At 36.1% G+C, this 17,214-nt stretch overlaps 1 protein-coding gene across 1 annotated transcript in view; it reads left to right on the forward strand.

Moving 5' to 3' along the window:
- The window catches only part of ksr (kinase suppressor of ras), a 43,966-nt gene that overhangs the window by 21,556 nt on the left and 5,196 nt on the right, over nt 1-17,214 (forward strand). Inside the window, 9 exon segments of the mRNA XM_071593310.1 lie at nt 567-686; nt 3,206-3,348; nt 4,753-4,873; nt 7,568-8,001; nt 8,665-8,838; nt 10,365-10,550; nt 14,245-14,378; nt 14,473-14,610; nt 16,158-16,287. Coding sequence (XP_071449411.1) covers nt 567-686; nt 3,206-3,348; nt 4,753-4,873; nt 7,568-8,001; nt 8,665-8,838; nt 10,365-10,550; nt 14,245-14,378; nt 14,473-14,610; nt 16,158-16,287 — 1,580 coding nt within the window.

Raw genomic sequence — 17,214 nt, forward strand, 5'->3', positions numbered from 1 at the left:
TTTTTTAAATAATAATGATAGAAGTAAGAGATGATGTATGAAAAACTACATTTCTTTACGTAGCTGGTGAGAAAATACATCCACACATAAACCAATGCACAGAAACAGTAATAATAATGTGTGATAGAGGTCATGAGTGTTGATTGCTTTAATATTACAGATTAGTCAGAGAAATGTTTTTATTATTATGGAATAATATAAAGGGTTTGTAATTCTGATCACATTTTCTATAGTGAAATCATGATATCAAATGGAGAATCCATGAAACTGTTTTTTGTCTTACCTGATGCAGCAAGTGTACTAGCATTGGTGAACTTGCTGCATCTTTTTAGTGAGTTGACGCCGTAAAAAGATGCAATTCTAATTAACGTCAAGTTTGCTGTACAGTCTTGTTCTCTTCTCACCTTTGGTACTTTTCTTATTTTGAGTGTTCACTCTTCCCTTGCTTTCCTTTGGTGTAGCTCAGTGGGTTGTTGCATAGACTCCATGCTGAAAGTGTCACTGAATGTTACTGAATGTTTTCCTTTGCAATTTTAATTGCTCATGCCCTCCCTCATGTCTTTCAGGTCTCAAGTGCAAAGAATGCAAGTTCAAGTGCCACAGGGACTGCGAGTCCAAAGTCCCCCCGTCTTGTGGCTTACCTGTTGGATTGGTGTATGAGTTTGCACGTGCTATACAATCTGATGGTAAGGCAGCCAATAGAATCCTAATAGGACTATTGTCCTTTGAAAGCTTATAATATTAAAGTGCATTAGTGGCCAGCTAGCATTGAACTGCTGGGTGCGGCAACATAACTTCCTCTTTTGATAGTGTTTTGCTTTTGAAAAATGAAGTTATGTTGCTGCACCCTGTATTTTACTCTTTGGGAAAGGATAAGTAATCGAATGAAATCTAAGAAAACGGAAAAACATCTTTCATCTGTCGGAAAAACAGTGAATCACTAAGAATTCATATTCCTTGTCAAATTAATGAAATGTCTTGCAAATGAAACTGACTTCTCTAGAAGATTAAATGTTAAAATAATGGGTTGAAGTACTTTTGCATATTGATGATTTCAGAGTGGGAGGGACACCACATCTTTTTCAATGAAATCAAGATGGGCTCTGGATGAATCTGTTTTATAATCAAATAGAGGTTTGGATTCAATTGTTTTTTATGAGTGGTAAACAGCACAGAATATTGCACCACGACTGAGTGAGGGTAATTTCAAAAACTTGTAAAAGTGAGAAGTACTTGATATTTTGGAATAAACTAGTTATTTTAATTTTCAGCATATGCTCCATTTAGGCGTTCACATTTTGTACAATGTATTATTATTATTACTTTTTATTTGCCCAGGGATCACCATATAAAAAAATACCAGGTGGTTGGTGTATGTTCATGATATAAGGCACGTCAAAAAGGAGCAAAGGCACAGGTTCAATTAAGATACATAAAAGAAATGATGGTACTCACAGTTACATAATATTTGGCATAAACCCATGAACAATGACTGTAGCATGCACATGAAATATCAATTCAGAAAAAATCATTGATCATTAATATGAACTAGACTATGACCATTGCTATAAACTAAGAATATTAACTTGCCGATCGGCAATATTGTTGAGATATTGGTCAACCGAGTGGAACATATTGCGTTGTAGATGTAATTTTAATTAATGCCTGAATGCAGCAGTTCCCTTTATATCATTTATACTTTTGGGTAGTTTCTTATATAATCCGCTGCCCATTTCATTGGGTCCTAATTTCAAATGTAATGTATAGTTTGCTGATCCATTCCAATTGTGATTGTTCTGACTCTGAAAAATAAGGGTTAATTCTGCAGTCGCCCAATCATTTGAAGAAAATATACTTCCCGCCAGCCATTTCTTCTTATTGGGGAATAAATATTCGGGAGCAAAATCTAGAGAAACAAAATGAATAAATAGGGAATAGAATGTTGGAATCATACCTGTTATTTGTTTTGTGGCCAAAACTGCAGAGGAATTACCTTAAAATGGGGAAGCGTTTTTAAAAACAATTTGTGGATGTTTTTCGGGGAGTTCAGTTATCAAGCAATTGAATAATAAACATGGGGTGCACCTGTGATGACTGTTTCAGGCACGTTGTGGCATATGCATGTTTCATCCACAACGGTGAGATGAGCCTAAAAGGGTTTTTTTTTTGCCGAAATAGCTGCAAGCCAGTCTTGGAACATTTTTCATGATTTCATTTTTGGTCAATGGTGAGCAATCATAGCTCTCATCTTGCGGGTAGTATTCTAATGTCCAAATGTGGTGCAAAATATTGTGTGCCTGTTCACTTAAGATTCCTGCAACATTAAAAATCTCATTTACCTTCCGTATTCATGAAACCATTGCATTTGAAGGTGCAGATTCACAATGATGCTTGCTGATTAATTCTTTAGTCCCAGGAGAAAGTCTGCCTTTCATACTCGTAAATAATTTTGAATCAAAGTGCAAAATTCCCTTTCGCTCAACTTTTGGAAATCAGTCAATTTGCCTGATTCAAGTGAGCTCTAAATGTAGGGTAGTGGACCATTCTGGCTTAAACTTGATGTGTGTTCCTTCAAGAGATGCTGGTAACTGAAAGTAACTTTGATACAATAGTGCCATCTGTACTGATCAAAACTACTCTCCTGCCTTAAAAGATCTTTTGTAGAAATGTTCTTTTTACCATTCACTGATTCACCTTTCAGTGGGTATTTTGACCTTTCAGTGGGTATTTTGGGAAAGGCTATTTTACATCTGGAGAGATTTTACATTGCAATATTTTCCTTGCTGAAACCTTGATGGTTTTCCTCCTTCAGCCTTTGACAAGTTTTGCCGTGCAGCAGTTTTTTCAATTGATGACTATTTTTATTCAGAAAAAATATTTCCGAAAAACCTGATAAAACCTAGAGTAAAATAACATCCAGTCATTATTCAATTCATCCAGTAGCATGTAGTTAACTAAAAAGTAATGATGAATCATTATTATTATTGCGTATTGTTTTGGCTTTCTGACTGTAATTTTGTTAGCCTTAACTCAATAGCTTCATATGTTTCCAAATCTTGGATTTATTGATTTCAGACTAATGAACATTTTGTTGCATTGCCTTGAATATGATTTTTAATTAATGGTTTTTTCATTGTCATAATGACAAGTTAAAAGAGTTTTCACAATAATGCTCACAAATTTAAATCTGTTCAATTTTTTTCAGTCTATGCCGCCAATCAATCTCCTAATATGAGCAGAACGTCGTTATCCTCACCAAGTCATCCCTCTAACGTTCTTGCCTCTCTCGTGCGAAGAGATCGCAAGAAGTCTCATCCTCAGCCATCAATTATTATTCCTCCTTTCCCGGTATGTATAACAACTAAAGTGAAGTTGACCACGATTTGTAATTATGTTTGATGTACGAAGCAACACACACAACTTATATGCATGCAGTGAATTAGTTGGTCGATTGACAGATAAATAACAGGCATTTTCCCCTCGCGTTTTATTTGGTACAACTAGTTGCATTGCATAGGCGTCATCCTCAGGTACAGGTGCTTGAAGATGATGCCTTTCCATTGAAAGTAGTTGTACCAAATAAAAAGTGTGTGTGGGAAATACCTATTATTTATCTTTAATTCAAGTTGAATAACCACATGGTCGTCAAGCCTGTCACCATTGAGATTATGGTCGTCAACTGTTTTTGCAGCTTGTCAGCTTGCTGATTGTGATGCAGTGTGTAACTGTCCTCTCCTTAGAAGTCTTCCAACATTTCAACTATCTTGATTGCCTTTCTTTTCAATCTCAGGTTATAACATTTGTTTTTAGCCATTACTCTTATCTCTTGAACTTCCAAAATTTTGGGAAATTTTGACCTTAGGCCTGGTCCGATTTCTTTGAAATGCAGTTCTTTTGATGACATAATGTCTCCTCGGGACTTATTGAGATGAAGAGGATGGTGGTGGATCTTTTAGACCTCAAACCTTGGTTTTCATTAACCTGTTTAGTGCATTCCTGGTCCATCCATTGGCCGACTATTTCCTCCTTCATGTTTATGTGCTGGGCACTTTTTTTTCCTTCTATTATTTTGCTCATAAATTCATTATACCTCAAGGTGCAATTAAGTCCTCTCCTGTGTTCACCTTCCACATTTTGGTGCATGCCATTGGTCACTGCATACAGGTCTTGTTCTTATTTAATGGATGTACTTCTGCAGTATTTCGTCAATAATTCTCCATTTTATTCGGCCAGACTCTCCTCATACTTCTGCCAATCAATAAAATACGAGCTCTTTAAGTTTAGTTTATGTATATTTTGCTGCACAGGTGCACATAGTTAATAATATTCCTTAAAATTTTGAAAAATGAAATATTGCGTCAATTAAAAAAATAATCTTGTCACTGTTTTTGGTTGCCACTGACTTAAATATTTTCAGGACACGAGTAAATTGTTTTTAATGTGTTTTTGGATGAGGGCTGAAATTTTGTAAAGTTTGAAAGTTTCGTAATTCGATTATGAACTTCTAGGGAATATGTGAAACAGATTTACTAAAAAGGACTGTAATTTAGCATTAATGCTCAATGTTTTTTGGTTACAGTAATGCCAATGTATTGCTCGTTGTTGTTATACTTCATCAGGGCAATTGTAAGGATTGAAAAAACCCCAGGATCTCATGTTATCATTACTGTTGTTGTCATATTGTCCTTTTTGTCGTGCATGCAAGTATTATCTGTAGTTGGTGGAACTTATTCTCTCTTTGTTGCTTTCTAGGGACCTGATTCCAGCTCAAACACATCCAGCTGCAACAGTTCCACACCTTCTAGTCCAGCATTAGTGGCAACCACTACTCACACACCTTTGTCCGTTAATAAGGACAAATTTCATTTTCCTGGTAAGATTTTGGCTGGATCATTTTCCTCTTTCGTGGCTAAGATCTTACAGGGTTAAAGTTATTTGAGAATCATGGGAATGGCTGGGAAATATATTGGATTTTATTCCATTAAATTTTCAAAATACACGCTACAGTGGAATCGTGATACAACAAGAGCTCATGGTCCCAATGAGATTGACAATATTGAGTTCTCTATTTTTCTGGTGTTGATTTAATAATGACTTATTTGCTATTAGTATGGTTTTACAGGATATTACATGCGTCAATATGGGTGTTTAACATTATAGGCGTGAGGACATCAATGTAGTAACTATTAATAATTTATTATGGATTGTATGGTCATCACCAAATTTTCATAGCATGCGCTACCATATTGAAATATAAATGGTTCTTAAATCTGGACAAAGTTCAATTTTAATTTCCCACCATATCATAGTTCCAGTGGAGGTTGCAAATTGGCATTGGTAAACAGTCATAATCTCAAAATGGCAGAGATGTGATGTACAAGCACAGAGTACAATCGAAGAGCCGCTATTATCAAAAGTGTTAATACTGGGTGTTCACCAAGTGTAATGGTTCGATTCTTCCGGTGGTACTCCAGATCAACTGTTCGCGATGTTGTGGCCAAGTATAATGCTTTGGAGAAGTCTGGGGAAGGTATCGCTGACCCAGCAAGGAAATCTCATTCGAGAGAACGTGTGCTTGTCTGGATTTAAGGGCTGCCCCCTGTATGTGTGAGAATGTTTGGCTGTTAATCTCAATGAATGCTCCAGTTTCATGTCACAATAAAAGTACGTTATTGGACAGGGGTTACGAATCACAACTTGTAATGGGTTGAGAATGAAATCTATTAATGTTAAGACTAACAATTGTAATTTTTGTCTTAATTTGTCATACTTAAATATTAATTTTCAACTAATAAATACTTGTTTTAAGATAAGAAATGACATTATGGATGCTTTCAAGTCCTATTTCTGACAGAAAAATGCCTAGAGTAATTTTTGCTAACCTTATACAATAAACAAAAATTGACATGGAAAACTTTTGTAATTATGCAAATGAACTGCCGAACTAACCAGCTCTCATGAGCTAAATAAAACATCGATAATGTTTCTATTACTAAGATCCCAATCATCAAGTGGCTGGGATCAAGCCTTTATCAACACCTAATGGTAAAGAGAGGAAGATATTCCCAAGTGTTGTGGACAGATACCCTTTGTTGACGATTTTTGAGATATGTTATCAACCACTGTTCTGTTGTGCCACTAATATCCATTAAATCACGTTTGTACGAGAGTTTATCATGCTCAACCACATCAAATGCTCTAGAAAAGTCAAAGATTACACCCATTAATTTTTGGTTGAAGTCAATTCTTTGTAAAATGATGTCTATTGCATTTAAGATTGTCTGCTCTGTTGACTTTCCTTTTCTAAATCCATATTGTTTAGGAGAGAGCAGGTTATTAACTTCAAGGAAGTCAATTAGTCTTTTGTCGAACACACACCCAAATACTTTTCCTCGCCGAGGGATTTGTGATATAGGTCAACAATTTCCCACATCATTTTCCCATTTGTTCTTGTACGAGGGTCATCCGGAAAGTAGTACCCGTTCGTGAAATAAAGACACAAAAGTAAATATTAACAAACATAAAAAATTTTATTTGAAAGAGGATACTTTAAACTACTTCTCAACATAATCTCCAAGCAAATTAAGGCATTTGTCATAACGTGTGACAAGTTTCTGTATTCCTGCTGCATAGTCCTTCGCCGCCAGCTCATTGAGATACGCGAGGGACCCATCTTGCACAAATTTTTGCATAATGCAGATGGTGTTTAACAATTTCATGAACAATTGTTCGAGAAACATTGGGAAAATGCTCACAGATGTCATCAATTGTGACGCGCCGATCGTTCCTCACGAATTCGTCAACTGAGCTCACCAGTTGGTCTGTAATGACAGACGGTCTTCCCGAACGCTCATCGTCGTGTGTGTTCCCCCACCCCATGTTGAAGTTGCGACACCACCGCCGAACAGACGACTCGTCCATTACATTGTCTCCATACACCTCCTTTAATTGGCGATGAATATCACATGGGCGAACGTTTCTTGCATTGAGGAATTTAATCACTGCCCTCACTTCACAACTGGCGGCGTTCTCAATTTTTTTAAACATTGTAAACAATCACAGAAACAACACAGGCAATGCTAGCGTCACGCAACTTGGCTCAGAGAAGGCAGACAAGCCACTGAAGCTATCTGACCTCGTCCAGCGGCTACTCGCGTCGTCAGCACTTCATGCGGCACGAACGGGTACTACTTTTCGGATGACCCTCGTATATTAGTATGATCTCGGACACTTAGAGGACATCATGGTAGATGCCATTTCTCATTATAATATACTATAGTGTATCTAATATACTCTACATTATAGTATATTATTACTATGAGATTTGACTGCATACTAATGGTATAATTTCTTGTTCTTATTCATGAGTTAGAAAAACCAAAGGCATGGATTGTAATATTTTTGCAGTTAAAATGGTTGATTTGCAGCCGGCATCCCAGGTCTTAATTTCTATAGAGTGGATGCCTCATTCAGGGGATCAATGTCAAGTTTTCTCAATTCATCAATGTCTTGGCGATTAATCTCTGCATCGTTTAGCTATTAATCTAGCATCGTTTCCCATTTGCAGACCTCACCCACAACCATCACAGTCAAATCCACCTGGAGAGGGAAGTCACCCTCGAGACTCACCCATTAGTCGTGGCCCATCAATTGGAGACAGCTGTGCCATCCACTAGTTCGACAGCAGCATCTCTGGAGTCGGGGACCGCCACGTGCACCACCAAAGTACAACCCTCAGTCTTGGCAAACGTTCCTGTATTCACACGGAGTGCTGCCTTCACAGTCTCCCTCAATGAGGAGTTGGTGGAAACACAGCAGTCAAATGACAGTGATAGGACAGTCTCTGCATCCTGCACCTCGGGTTCGGGGAGTGTGAGCACGGATTCGGAGCGTACTCCAGTGCGTGTGGATTCCCAAGACAGCCAAGTGTCTGACGGTGAAGTGGCTGGTTCAGGTTCAGCCCACAGCGCCGGCGACAGGACCTGGCCACGGCAGAATAGCGTGAGCATTTCTTCTTATTCTGGATGTAGTTGCTGGCATAGGCTAAGCCATTGTCATCAAAAATTCAAATCAGTGTATTGCGGAGAGTGGCTTAGTTGAGCATGCAATAGAAAGCTGCCTAGGATATGACGTTAGTTCCATTTAGCGTGATTGGATAAGTACCAAGTTGATGTAGTTTGATGGATAATCCTTCTTGTGTACAGGGAATTTCATTTTCTGCTAATTTCAGTTATGTTTATCATGCATTTCTTCCTTTAAGCTTTATTCTCTCTAATCCAGAGAGTGTGCTTGGTTTTGTCAATCTCTGGAATTTGAATGCACACTGTCCTATGGGCTCTCATCTCATCCATGACTTAAGCAATTGGTGCTTTACAGAACATTAAGGATGAGATATTTGTGTAATATATTGAGGAATATTGCATTTCATTGGCCTGGGATAAATGAGCATTTCTTAGAGAACAAAGAAGCTAAGGAGTTTTGCTGTCATGTTTATGTATTTTATCCGAAGTTGTCAACCCTAAATTTATCTGAGCCATTTGAAAGTAAAATGCATGGAGGAATCTTTGCTTTAAAGGCAATAATTTAATGAAAAAATTTGGCTCTTTTTTATTGTGTGTTTTTTGTAACAGATTATGATCTAGATTTATACTTCTCTTCTATCAGCTTTCCCTTCGAGAGTGGGACATACCTTTTGATGAGTTGAAGATGGGTGAACCTATTGGCACAGGTCGGTTTGGAACAGTGTATCGAGGGAATTGGCATGGTGATGTTGCCATTAAGGTGCTCAATATGGACCAATTAGATAATGAGAAGACGTTAGAGGCTTTCAGGTTAGAGGTGAGTATCAAATTTTGATTCATTTGATTACACTCCCTGAAATTATTGTCTTGTCTGTCATTCTTTAAATATGGAAATGTCAGTGGTGGTGGATGATACTCCTGATCTGTCAAAGGTACAAAGTTTGCCATTGTGCCGTGAAATATTTTGCTTAATTTTTTTTGTTTCAACTTATGTCTAAAAAATTTACATTATATGAGGGAGTCATGTATCAGTTGCAGCTTTCGCAGTGCGTTAGTGGAAGCGCAATAACGGTATCGTTACTCCTTAACATTTGTGGTGTGCGTGAGGGTCAAACGTGTCTCAAACTTAATTTTGCAACTTCATTATTTGGCAGTACAACGAATAAAGTTGCCAGACAATTTATTATTGTGTAAGTTTGGTTGAAAACTAGCAGATTTTTTCTCGGATATTAAGATTTTTTTCTTCAGAGAGATAACCAACAAACTCATTGATAACAAACATTTATACAGACTTGATCATCATCTATCAATCATATTCTAATGCACTCGCATGCTAATCCAGAGGTCGTGGGTTCGAGTCCCGCCTGGGTGGGCTTTCCTCCACCTTGGACATGGATGTTTGTAAATGTCTTCATTGTAATTTACATATAAGGGGTAGGTGGAAGAAGGAACTATGAAGTCTCAATCTCATTCCAATAAAGTCATAAAATAAATAAAATATTCTGAGTAAGTTTATTGAATGGCTATCTCTTTTGTGTTTTGTTTCAATGTTGCGATGAAATTTGACCAAATGGAAATAGCCGTAAGATTATTATTACTTTTGGTATAAAATAAAGTGCTGTGTCTGAAAAATAAGTGAGTAGCTTTACGTATTGTAAGCATAAAATTGATTTGAATGATTGGCAGCCCACCCACCATATCTCATTGTCCATGGGGATCGAGATGGTGCGGGGGCTAACGTACTGGCTTCCCACCCTGAGGGCGCGGGTTCAAATCCCGGCGTTGTTGAATATTTTTCAGTGGTTTCTCGATCCCTACTTGAGGTGCTTTGTGGAGGGCACTTTGAGTGAGTACACCGTCCGTCGGATGGGACGTTAAGCTGCGGACCCCTTGGTGCCTTTCGTAAAGAGTAGGCTAATGCCGACGCCGGGTTTCTCTCCACCCTTCATCCTTTCCTGTCCTTCCCCTATGGCGCAAATGACCTTAGCTGTCGGTCGCCTCCCCTCAAAACTACTACTACTACTCATTGTCCATTGTCTTACCTGTTCAACTCATCCTAATATTGCTTTACGACTGGCTCTCGATTTCCAGCCCTCAACGATTTAACAATTTGTTAACTGTAAGGTTGACTGTTGGGCTTTCTGAATGTGTTAGTATCGCATTAAAGTGCGAGTTTGCCTGTCTGTTGTGTTCATTGTTCAAGTGCTGGCCTTCACATCATGTTTCACTTCATGCAACCCTCACCACACCCCATCTCTGTCTTTTGAAAATAATGTAATGTATGGAAAGCCACCAGAAAGATGCCCGTGATTAATTCCATCCTTCCTAATGCTTTGTTTTCAGGTCACCACGTTTAGGAAGACACGCCATGAGAATTTAGTCCTTTTCATGGGTGCTTGTATGAAGCCTCCACGTTTGGCGATTGTCACCAGTATGTGCAAGGGAATGACTCTCTATACTCACATCCATCTAAGAAAAGACAAGTTCAGCATGCACAAGACCACAAATGTGGCCCAGCAAATCTCTCAGGTATTTAGAACTTAAATTTACAAATTTGATTGCTCCATTAAGCACGTGGATGCTGTATTTAAAATTTGAATGTTGAAAATCAAAGAGACTGTAGTGGAATAATGTTATCTTAGATTTGCTTTTACTGTTTTCACCAAAATAATTTATTTTGTTGTGTTTATCTACTATAATTTATCATGAATTTTTTTAATCATAATTATTATGACTCTTTTTTTCTAATTTTTGTGTTCTTATCGATGTGTTATGGTTTTTCAATCCTTAAAGTTTTGTAGTTAAGGGTTTGAGATATCTGTAATTACCTTGAGGGTATCATGTTTTTACTTTTTTTCTTTAATGTTTTAAAACCTAAGTGTATTTGTTTCAAATCTGAATTTTTTATGATTACATTTGTTTCGTTTGTATAAAATCATTAGCAGTTGTACACGTTAGCTTGCATGTTTGGATTGTTGCTGTTTGCTGCTGTTAGTTTTAAGCCATATTCCCATCTCTAGCTTATCTACATCTACATCAATACCCTGCAAGCCACCAAAAAGGTGTGTGGCAGGGGGAATTCCTTATTCCTAATTCCTTATTTGTCAAAGGAATTTAATGAAATGTGCACTCAAGAGTGTGACGTTAGCTGTATGATTTTAATGTCACTTTTACACAGAGCATTATGATTGGATATCACCGTTTCCAGCTTGTGTGTCGACTACATGTTCATGTGTGTAGACTTATTTTATGAATGATCTCAAGATACGGATGCTACTCCAGCTGTTACATAGCGATACGCAGCAATGAATGATAGACCAAGAAATCATAGAGTTAACTTCACTGCAACTTGGAAATCTTCAAAACAGTCTATATTTGCTTTAGCTGTGGACATAATTTATAAAGTACTGCATATTAAAGAGATTAAATGTAGAATTTATTATTTTGTTCTACAGCATGGAGGAGGTAGATTTCTTTGTAACTGAAATACTACTTTAATATTAATGAAAATTATTTCAGTTGGGTTTATCTTGTCAAACCTTTAATTGACAGATGCCAAATAGAGTAAAACATTTAAATAAAATGCTAGCAAGATGCGGGCTTCTAATGGTTTATAATTTTCTCCTAAATGTCAAACGAAGTCCAGCTACCTTCCTTACCCAATACAATGAAATCTATTGCGAATGAGCTTCGGAAAAGACACATGCTCTGTAAAAAGAATAATATTAGCATCCTGATTTTCTTACTCTTTTCTTCATGTGCTCTCTCTCTTTAGAACTGACCTCTCAACAAAAATTTTTTGAGCAAAATGTTTTTCCCAACCCCCAATCCCATGTGTGATTTTTAATCTCTTTTTTTAATTAAGAAGTTTGAAATTGGTTTTGGTTCCCTGTTTCTTTGATTTGCAATTGCATGAAAACCCAGATTGCGCTGCAGTTGCTGTTATCTACCACCGACTTATCAAAATGTTGGAATCTGATGTTGCTGAAAAAAATCACGGATCTTTGAGTCACAATAGGTTGAAAAATATGAAGTTTAAGTCTATAAGAGTTATAGAAATTACAAACAATCACCACCTCAGTAATCAACGTGAAGGTTGGTTTGTTAGATGAAGGCAGAGCTTGTCTTGTACCAAGTCCTGCTAAAGCTGGTGAAATCCACACTTTTGGATAGATAATGATTTGTGATATTACAGGAGAATCAGACAAAATGTCTCGATCACAATTTATGGATAATATCCCATCATAGAAAGGCATATTCTGGCATTTGATCATACATCACATTTGATTCTGAAATGATCAAACGTATTGGTGAATAGTCATCAATAGGCAATCATCACAGATGGAAGTATTCAAAGCGTCATCTAATCTCCTGTGGCATTATGTGTCTTCATGATTCCAAGACGTTAAGTGAGGGTAAATAGAAAGTTATGAGGTATATTTAAGATTTATCAGGAAGAACATGCATTTTATGGTTGATTTTGGTGACCTCTACCATAATTTTTTTCCTGTGCATAGCCCACAGAATGTCATCAAAAAGAAAGCAATTCACGCTGGAGCAGAACTAGCCATGTTATATGATGTTGACAATAAGATGAAGAAAGAGGACTTTGCCAACAAGTATGATGCATCTAATGCATATATTAAATATGTAATGTGTTACATTAAAGAAGCTGTGAAAACATTTCATTTGAAGAGTATAATATATACCCATAAAAATCACAAATATTTTGAAAAGGAGAATAAGCGTTGATCAACATGAACAAAGTAATATTGAACAATTTATTAAAACATATAAACCATTTGAGACTGACCTAATTTTAATTTCTTCCTCTTATTCTTTTACTTTTGGTGCAAAATTCTTTGTAAACAACATTTATGGACCTTTCCATGGGTTATGGTACATATGAATTGGCCGTAGTCACTAGTCACTATCTGTTAGAAGTAGTAAGAAGTTAGGAAAACTATTACAGTGACTCAACACTAAGTACCTCTAATGATCTGCAGCTTTCTTGCTTGAAAACGGAACTAACTACGGACTAAATACGCAAATTGAAAGCGTGTAAACAAGGCAGAGTAAATAAATATGTGCTCATGTAATGTGATAAGTAGATAGAAGAATGTTCGGCCCATTATTTTCTACCTCCAAGCTAAAGCTACAAATTTTTATTTAAATAAAAGCTTAAGTATAGTTAAAGACCATAGAAAGAAATTATTTGTCCAAAATCAAAAGACAAGATTCTGTCCTCCAACTTATATTTCATCCTCTTCAGAGATTTCAGGTTCACAGTGAAAAAAATAGAAATAATGTTTTAAAGTTTTTAAATGTTGTTTACGTTTGCTAGGCTAACATAAGATTATGGGACTTGCCATTTTATTGAGGATTTTGCCAATTAGGATTATACTATTGAAAAATCTCTCCTTAGCCCGTTTGTATATCGTCAAAGGGACTTTCTGTCAAATTTGAAACGGAGAGGGTGTGAACTGTTGGCTTTTGAATCTGAAAGGTGATAATCCTGTGGCCAATATTGATTTTTTTGTGGGACTCGATACCGACATTTTGGTCGTGGTGACCATCGACAGGAGTGTAAGAGAGGGAGTGGGGAAGACAGCAGTGAACTCACTTGACCATGGGCAGTACTTCTTTACTGTACGTCTTTCCTGGTGTCAAACTCTCACTCCTGTTGATGGTCACTTAGTTGACCAAAATGCCAGTATAGAGTTCCAAATAATATAAATATATGGGGACAGGATTGTCCACTTGTCAAACAGTTGAAGTTCGTGGTCCTTAGGGTTGAGGTGCTCGATTCATTGATGAGTCAATGAGTTAGGTCTATCACTTTTATGTTTGTTGATAAAAGGTGTCTTAGATTTGTCAGAGTCATGGTGTCAATATGTTCAATCTAGGGGAAGTGTGCAAAAACCTGATTTTAATACAGATTATATGGAAATGTGGGTATTTTGGAATCTGAAATGTGTTAGCCCTTTCAATACATGATTGAATAAGTTCACAGATTACATCCTGGTTGGTGTAATGCAAACTGAAACAGGTTTTGGAAATATTTTAGGGGAATAAGTAAAAGTTCAATTGCATTGGAGATTTTTGTTCCAGTTATTGGTTTCATGTGATGCAAGTCTTAAAATTTTTGTATCTCCTATTTTTAATTTGTGTTAATTTTGGTGTATGTTATCATATTAACATGTATTTAATTTGGTTGTTCCAGGGAATGGGTTATCTACATGCTAGAGGAATAGTCCACAAAGATTTGAAGAGTAAAAACATCTTTCTTGAGAATGGGAAAGTAGTGATTACTGATTTTGGGCTTTTCAGTGTCACAAAGCTGTGTTATGGAAACAGGTGCGTTTTTTGAAGTGTTAATTGCTCTAAAAGGTCCTTCTGCTTGGCTTTTGAAGAAATTTAACTCTTTGAATGCTATATTACTCTGTAACAGGAAAGGGGATGGATTGAGTATCCCACCAGGATGGCTTTGTTACTTGTCGCCTGAAATAATTTGCAGTTTAACGGCTAATCAGAAGTATGAAGAGGAGGAGCTACCTTTCACTAAATCATCTGATGTTTATGCCTTTGGGTACGTTATGAGTTGATATTTTAGTTTCCTAAAAATAGGTATTTTTTTGTTACAGTTCTTACTTTCATTTCAAATTCAGCCTCACTTTGGGGCTGTGCATTGCCTGGGACCTGGGTTGCACACGTCTTTCAACTAACACATCCACTAATGTTGTACAAATTACTCCTTTTTTTAAAACTATTTTTGCCATTTGCCACGTAAAAATCTGTGATTTCTTATCTGTAAATTTTCTTTTCCTAGGTTCTATTTTTACATAAATTTGCTCTTAAAATCATTTCAGTAATCTATTTAATTATATTTAATAATATTTATTTAATTTCAGTAATCTATTAATTTATGACCAGATATAATTTTTTCATAACCATTTATGGAATTCAACCATTTGAGATTTGGAATCCGTGAAATGTGGACGATTGGCATTAAATCAGTTTCAAAATGATCTTTTCATTCATTTGGTTGTTTTAAAACATTGAAAACTTATAAAAAATGTTTTTTTTTTGTGTTATAAAAATACCAGCATACCTATGAAATTCATGCTTGTGATTTTTGTTGTTTCATAGAAGATATCAGAAAATGTAGACTGACATACATTTTATGCTGAGATGCCTATCTTGTTAAAAATCGTAAAATTTGGAAAATGCCTTAGGTGAAACAACTGAAAATTGTCTCTATAAATGTGGATCTTGAAATTATCATTTGGTAAATTTGGCAGACACTTTCCTTGTTGTTCCATTGGTTTAAGTACTTTGATGCCTGATTGAACAATTTTATGTATCTGATCTCTTTGTATGAAAAAGATTGAAAATTGAAATTCAAATTATGATTATCAGTGCTATTCTCTCTTCCCAGCACATCAAAATATTAATAAAATTAGAGCCTTAAAGCTAATTAAATGCTTTAAAACTTTGAGTATTTTTTTTTTAAACATGCAAGTTTAAAATGTCTTGGATTTCTCAAAAGTTTTTAGTTTCACAAAATCATAAGTTTTCAATAGGTTTCAATTTCAACATTTTTTAACTATCTGCACTTTCCCACTATCGTTTCCCTCGCATTCATTTGCCAGCCCTGAGAATTCCATATTCTCCTTCAAGACGAGCAAACATATAGTTTTTCTATGAAATAATTGATGCTTGCACTGCAATATTTAAATCAGTTTTACATGATGAATATGAATCCGCATTAGCTATCCTTTTTTTTGCAATTCATCCTTTACCAGTCATTTGTTTTTTCCTGCCTCTGGGATTGGTTTAGCCTTCTGAAAAAAGTACGTTCTGCTATTTGCTTGAAGGTAGTTCTGCATTCTTGTAAATCTATATTTGTGTCCTGTTGAAATGGTTGAATAAATGGGAAAAATTCATTTATCATTGCTAAAAAAAACTCAAATTTATCTCACGGGATGAAAACGGAAAGTTTCCGTTTACATCACCACCATATTTTCTGCATGTTTCGGTTATCCATGCTTCTTCACGTGCCCATTAGCGTGGATAAACGAAAGCTCAGTGTGTGTGGTGCAAGTGCTAACATTTTGGCATCTTGTATTCTTTTAGCACTGTGTGGTATGAGCTATTGTGTGGAGATTGGCCATTCAAGGCTCAGCCTCCTGAAGCTATCATCTGGCAAGTGGGCAAAGGGATGAAGCAATCTCTGGCCAATCTTCAAGCTTCTCGGGATGTTAAGGTAAGCAAACATGTCTGCTTTTTATAAGTGTAATATCTGATAATTAATCCGTTTTATTTCATTGCTGAGAATAAAAAATGCCACCGCATTGTTTTGTGAATAAGTAGTTACAGTGACTCTACTATTACTTGTAAATATATTTTCAAATGTATTCCTAATAATATATTGAAATTCAACATAATGCATACGGTAAACATTGAACCAGAAAACTTAGAATTTGCAAAATGTTGTGGAATCTTTCCATAAAATAAAGTGAGGATATTTCAGAAATTTGCTGGGAAATCTTTGGCGTCAAACATAAAATTGTGCCTATCTTCCAGACTAACTATAATATGACAAAAAATTGCAAAAAATAATTGACCTAGTCATGATAGTAGTTGAGACTTTGGATATCTAAGGAATTTGTTGGTTGGAAATATTCATATTATTCAAACTGCCTATTAAATATTATTTGAACCTTTAATTTATATAAAATATTTTTCTGTGCATTTATTAAACAATCTGATGCCTATTCCATGATCATCATGATTAATCAAGTTTAAATTGTCTTTGATTGTTTCAATTTGGTCATCATGAAAACACAGGAATATAGAATATAATCATTTGGATTGAGTATTTGTTCAGTAGATTTTGAGAAGACCTTTGACAGGGAAAATACGGTGGAATCATGAATGTATTGCGGAAGAGAGAAGTAGAATGGGAGAATATATGACTTAGCTGCAACGTGTTTATGTATCAGACTGCTCTGGTTGGAGACTAATGATTCATGATATGCAGAATTGATACTGCAATACAAAAAGCCTCCCATACCGTTGATTCCCTCTCTTTGCAATTTTAATGAAGAACTTAGCACTAAAAGAAGAATTCATGACTATTTTTCAATGGAAAAATCATGACCATTTTTTGCACCGCACCTAACTGAATTGG

The sequence above is a fragment of the Hetaerina americana genome, unplaced genomic scaffold (genome assembly GCF_022747635.1).
Source record: "Hetaerina americana unplaced genomic scaffold, ioHetAmer1.1.p SCAF_55, whole genome shotgun sequence".
Classification (NCBI taxonomy): Eukaryota; Metazoa; Arthropoda; class Insecta; order Odonata; family Calopterygidae; genus Hetaerina; species Hetaerina americana.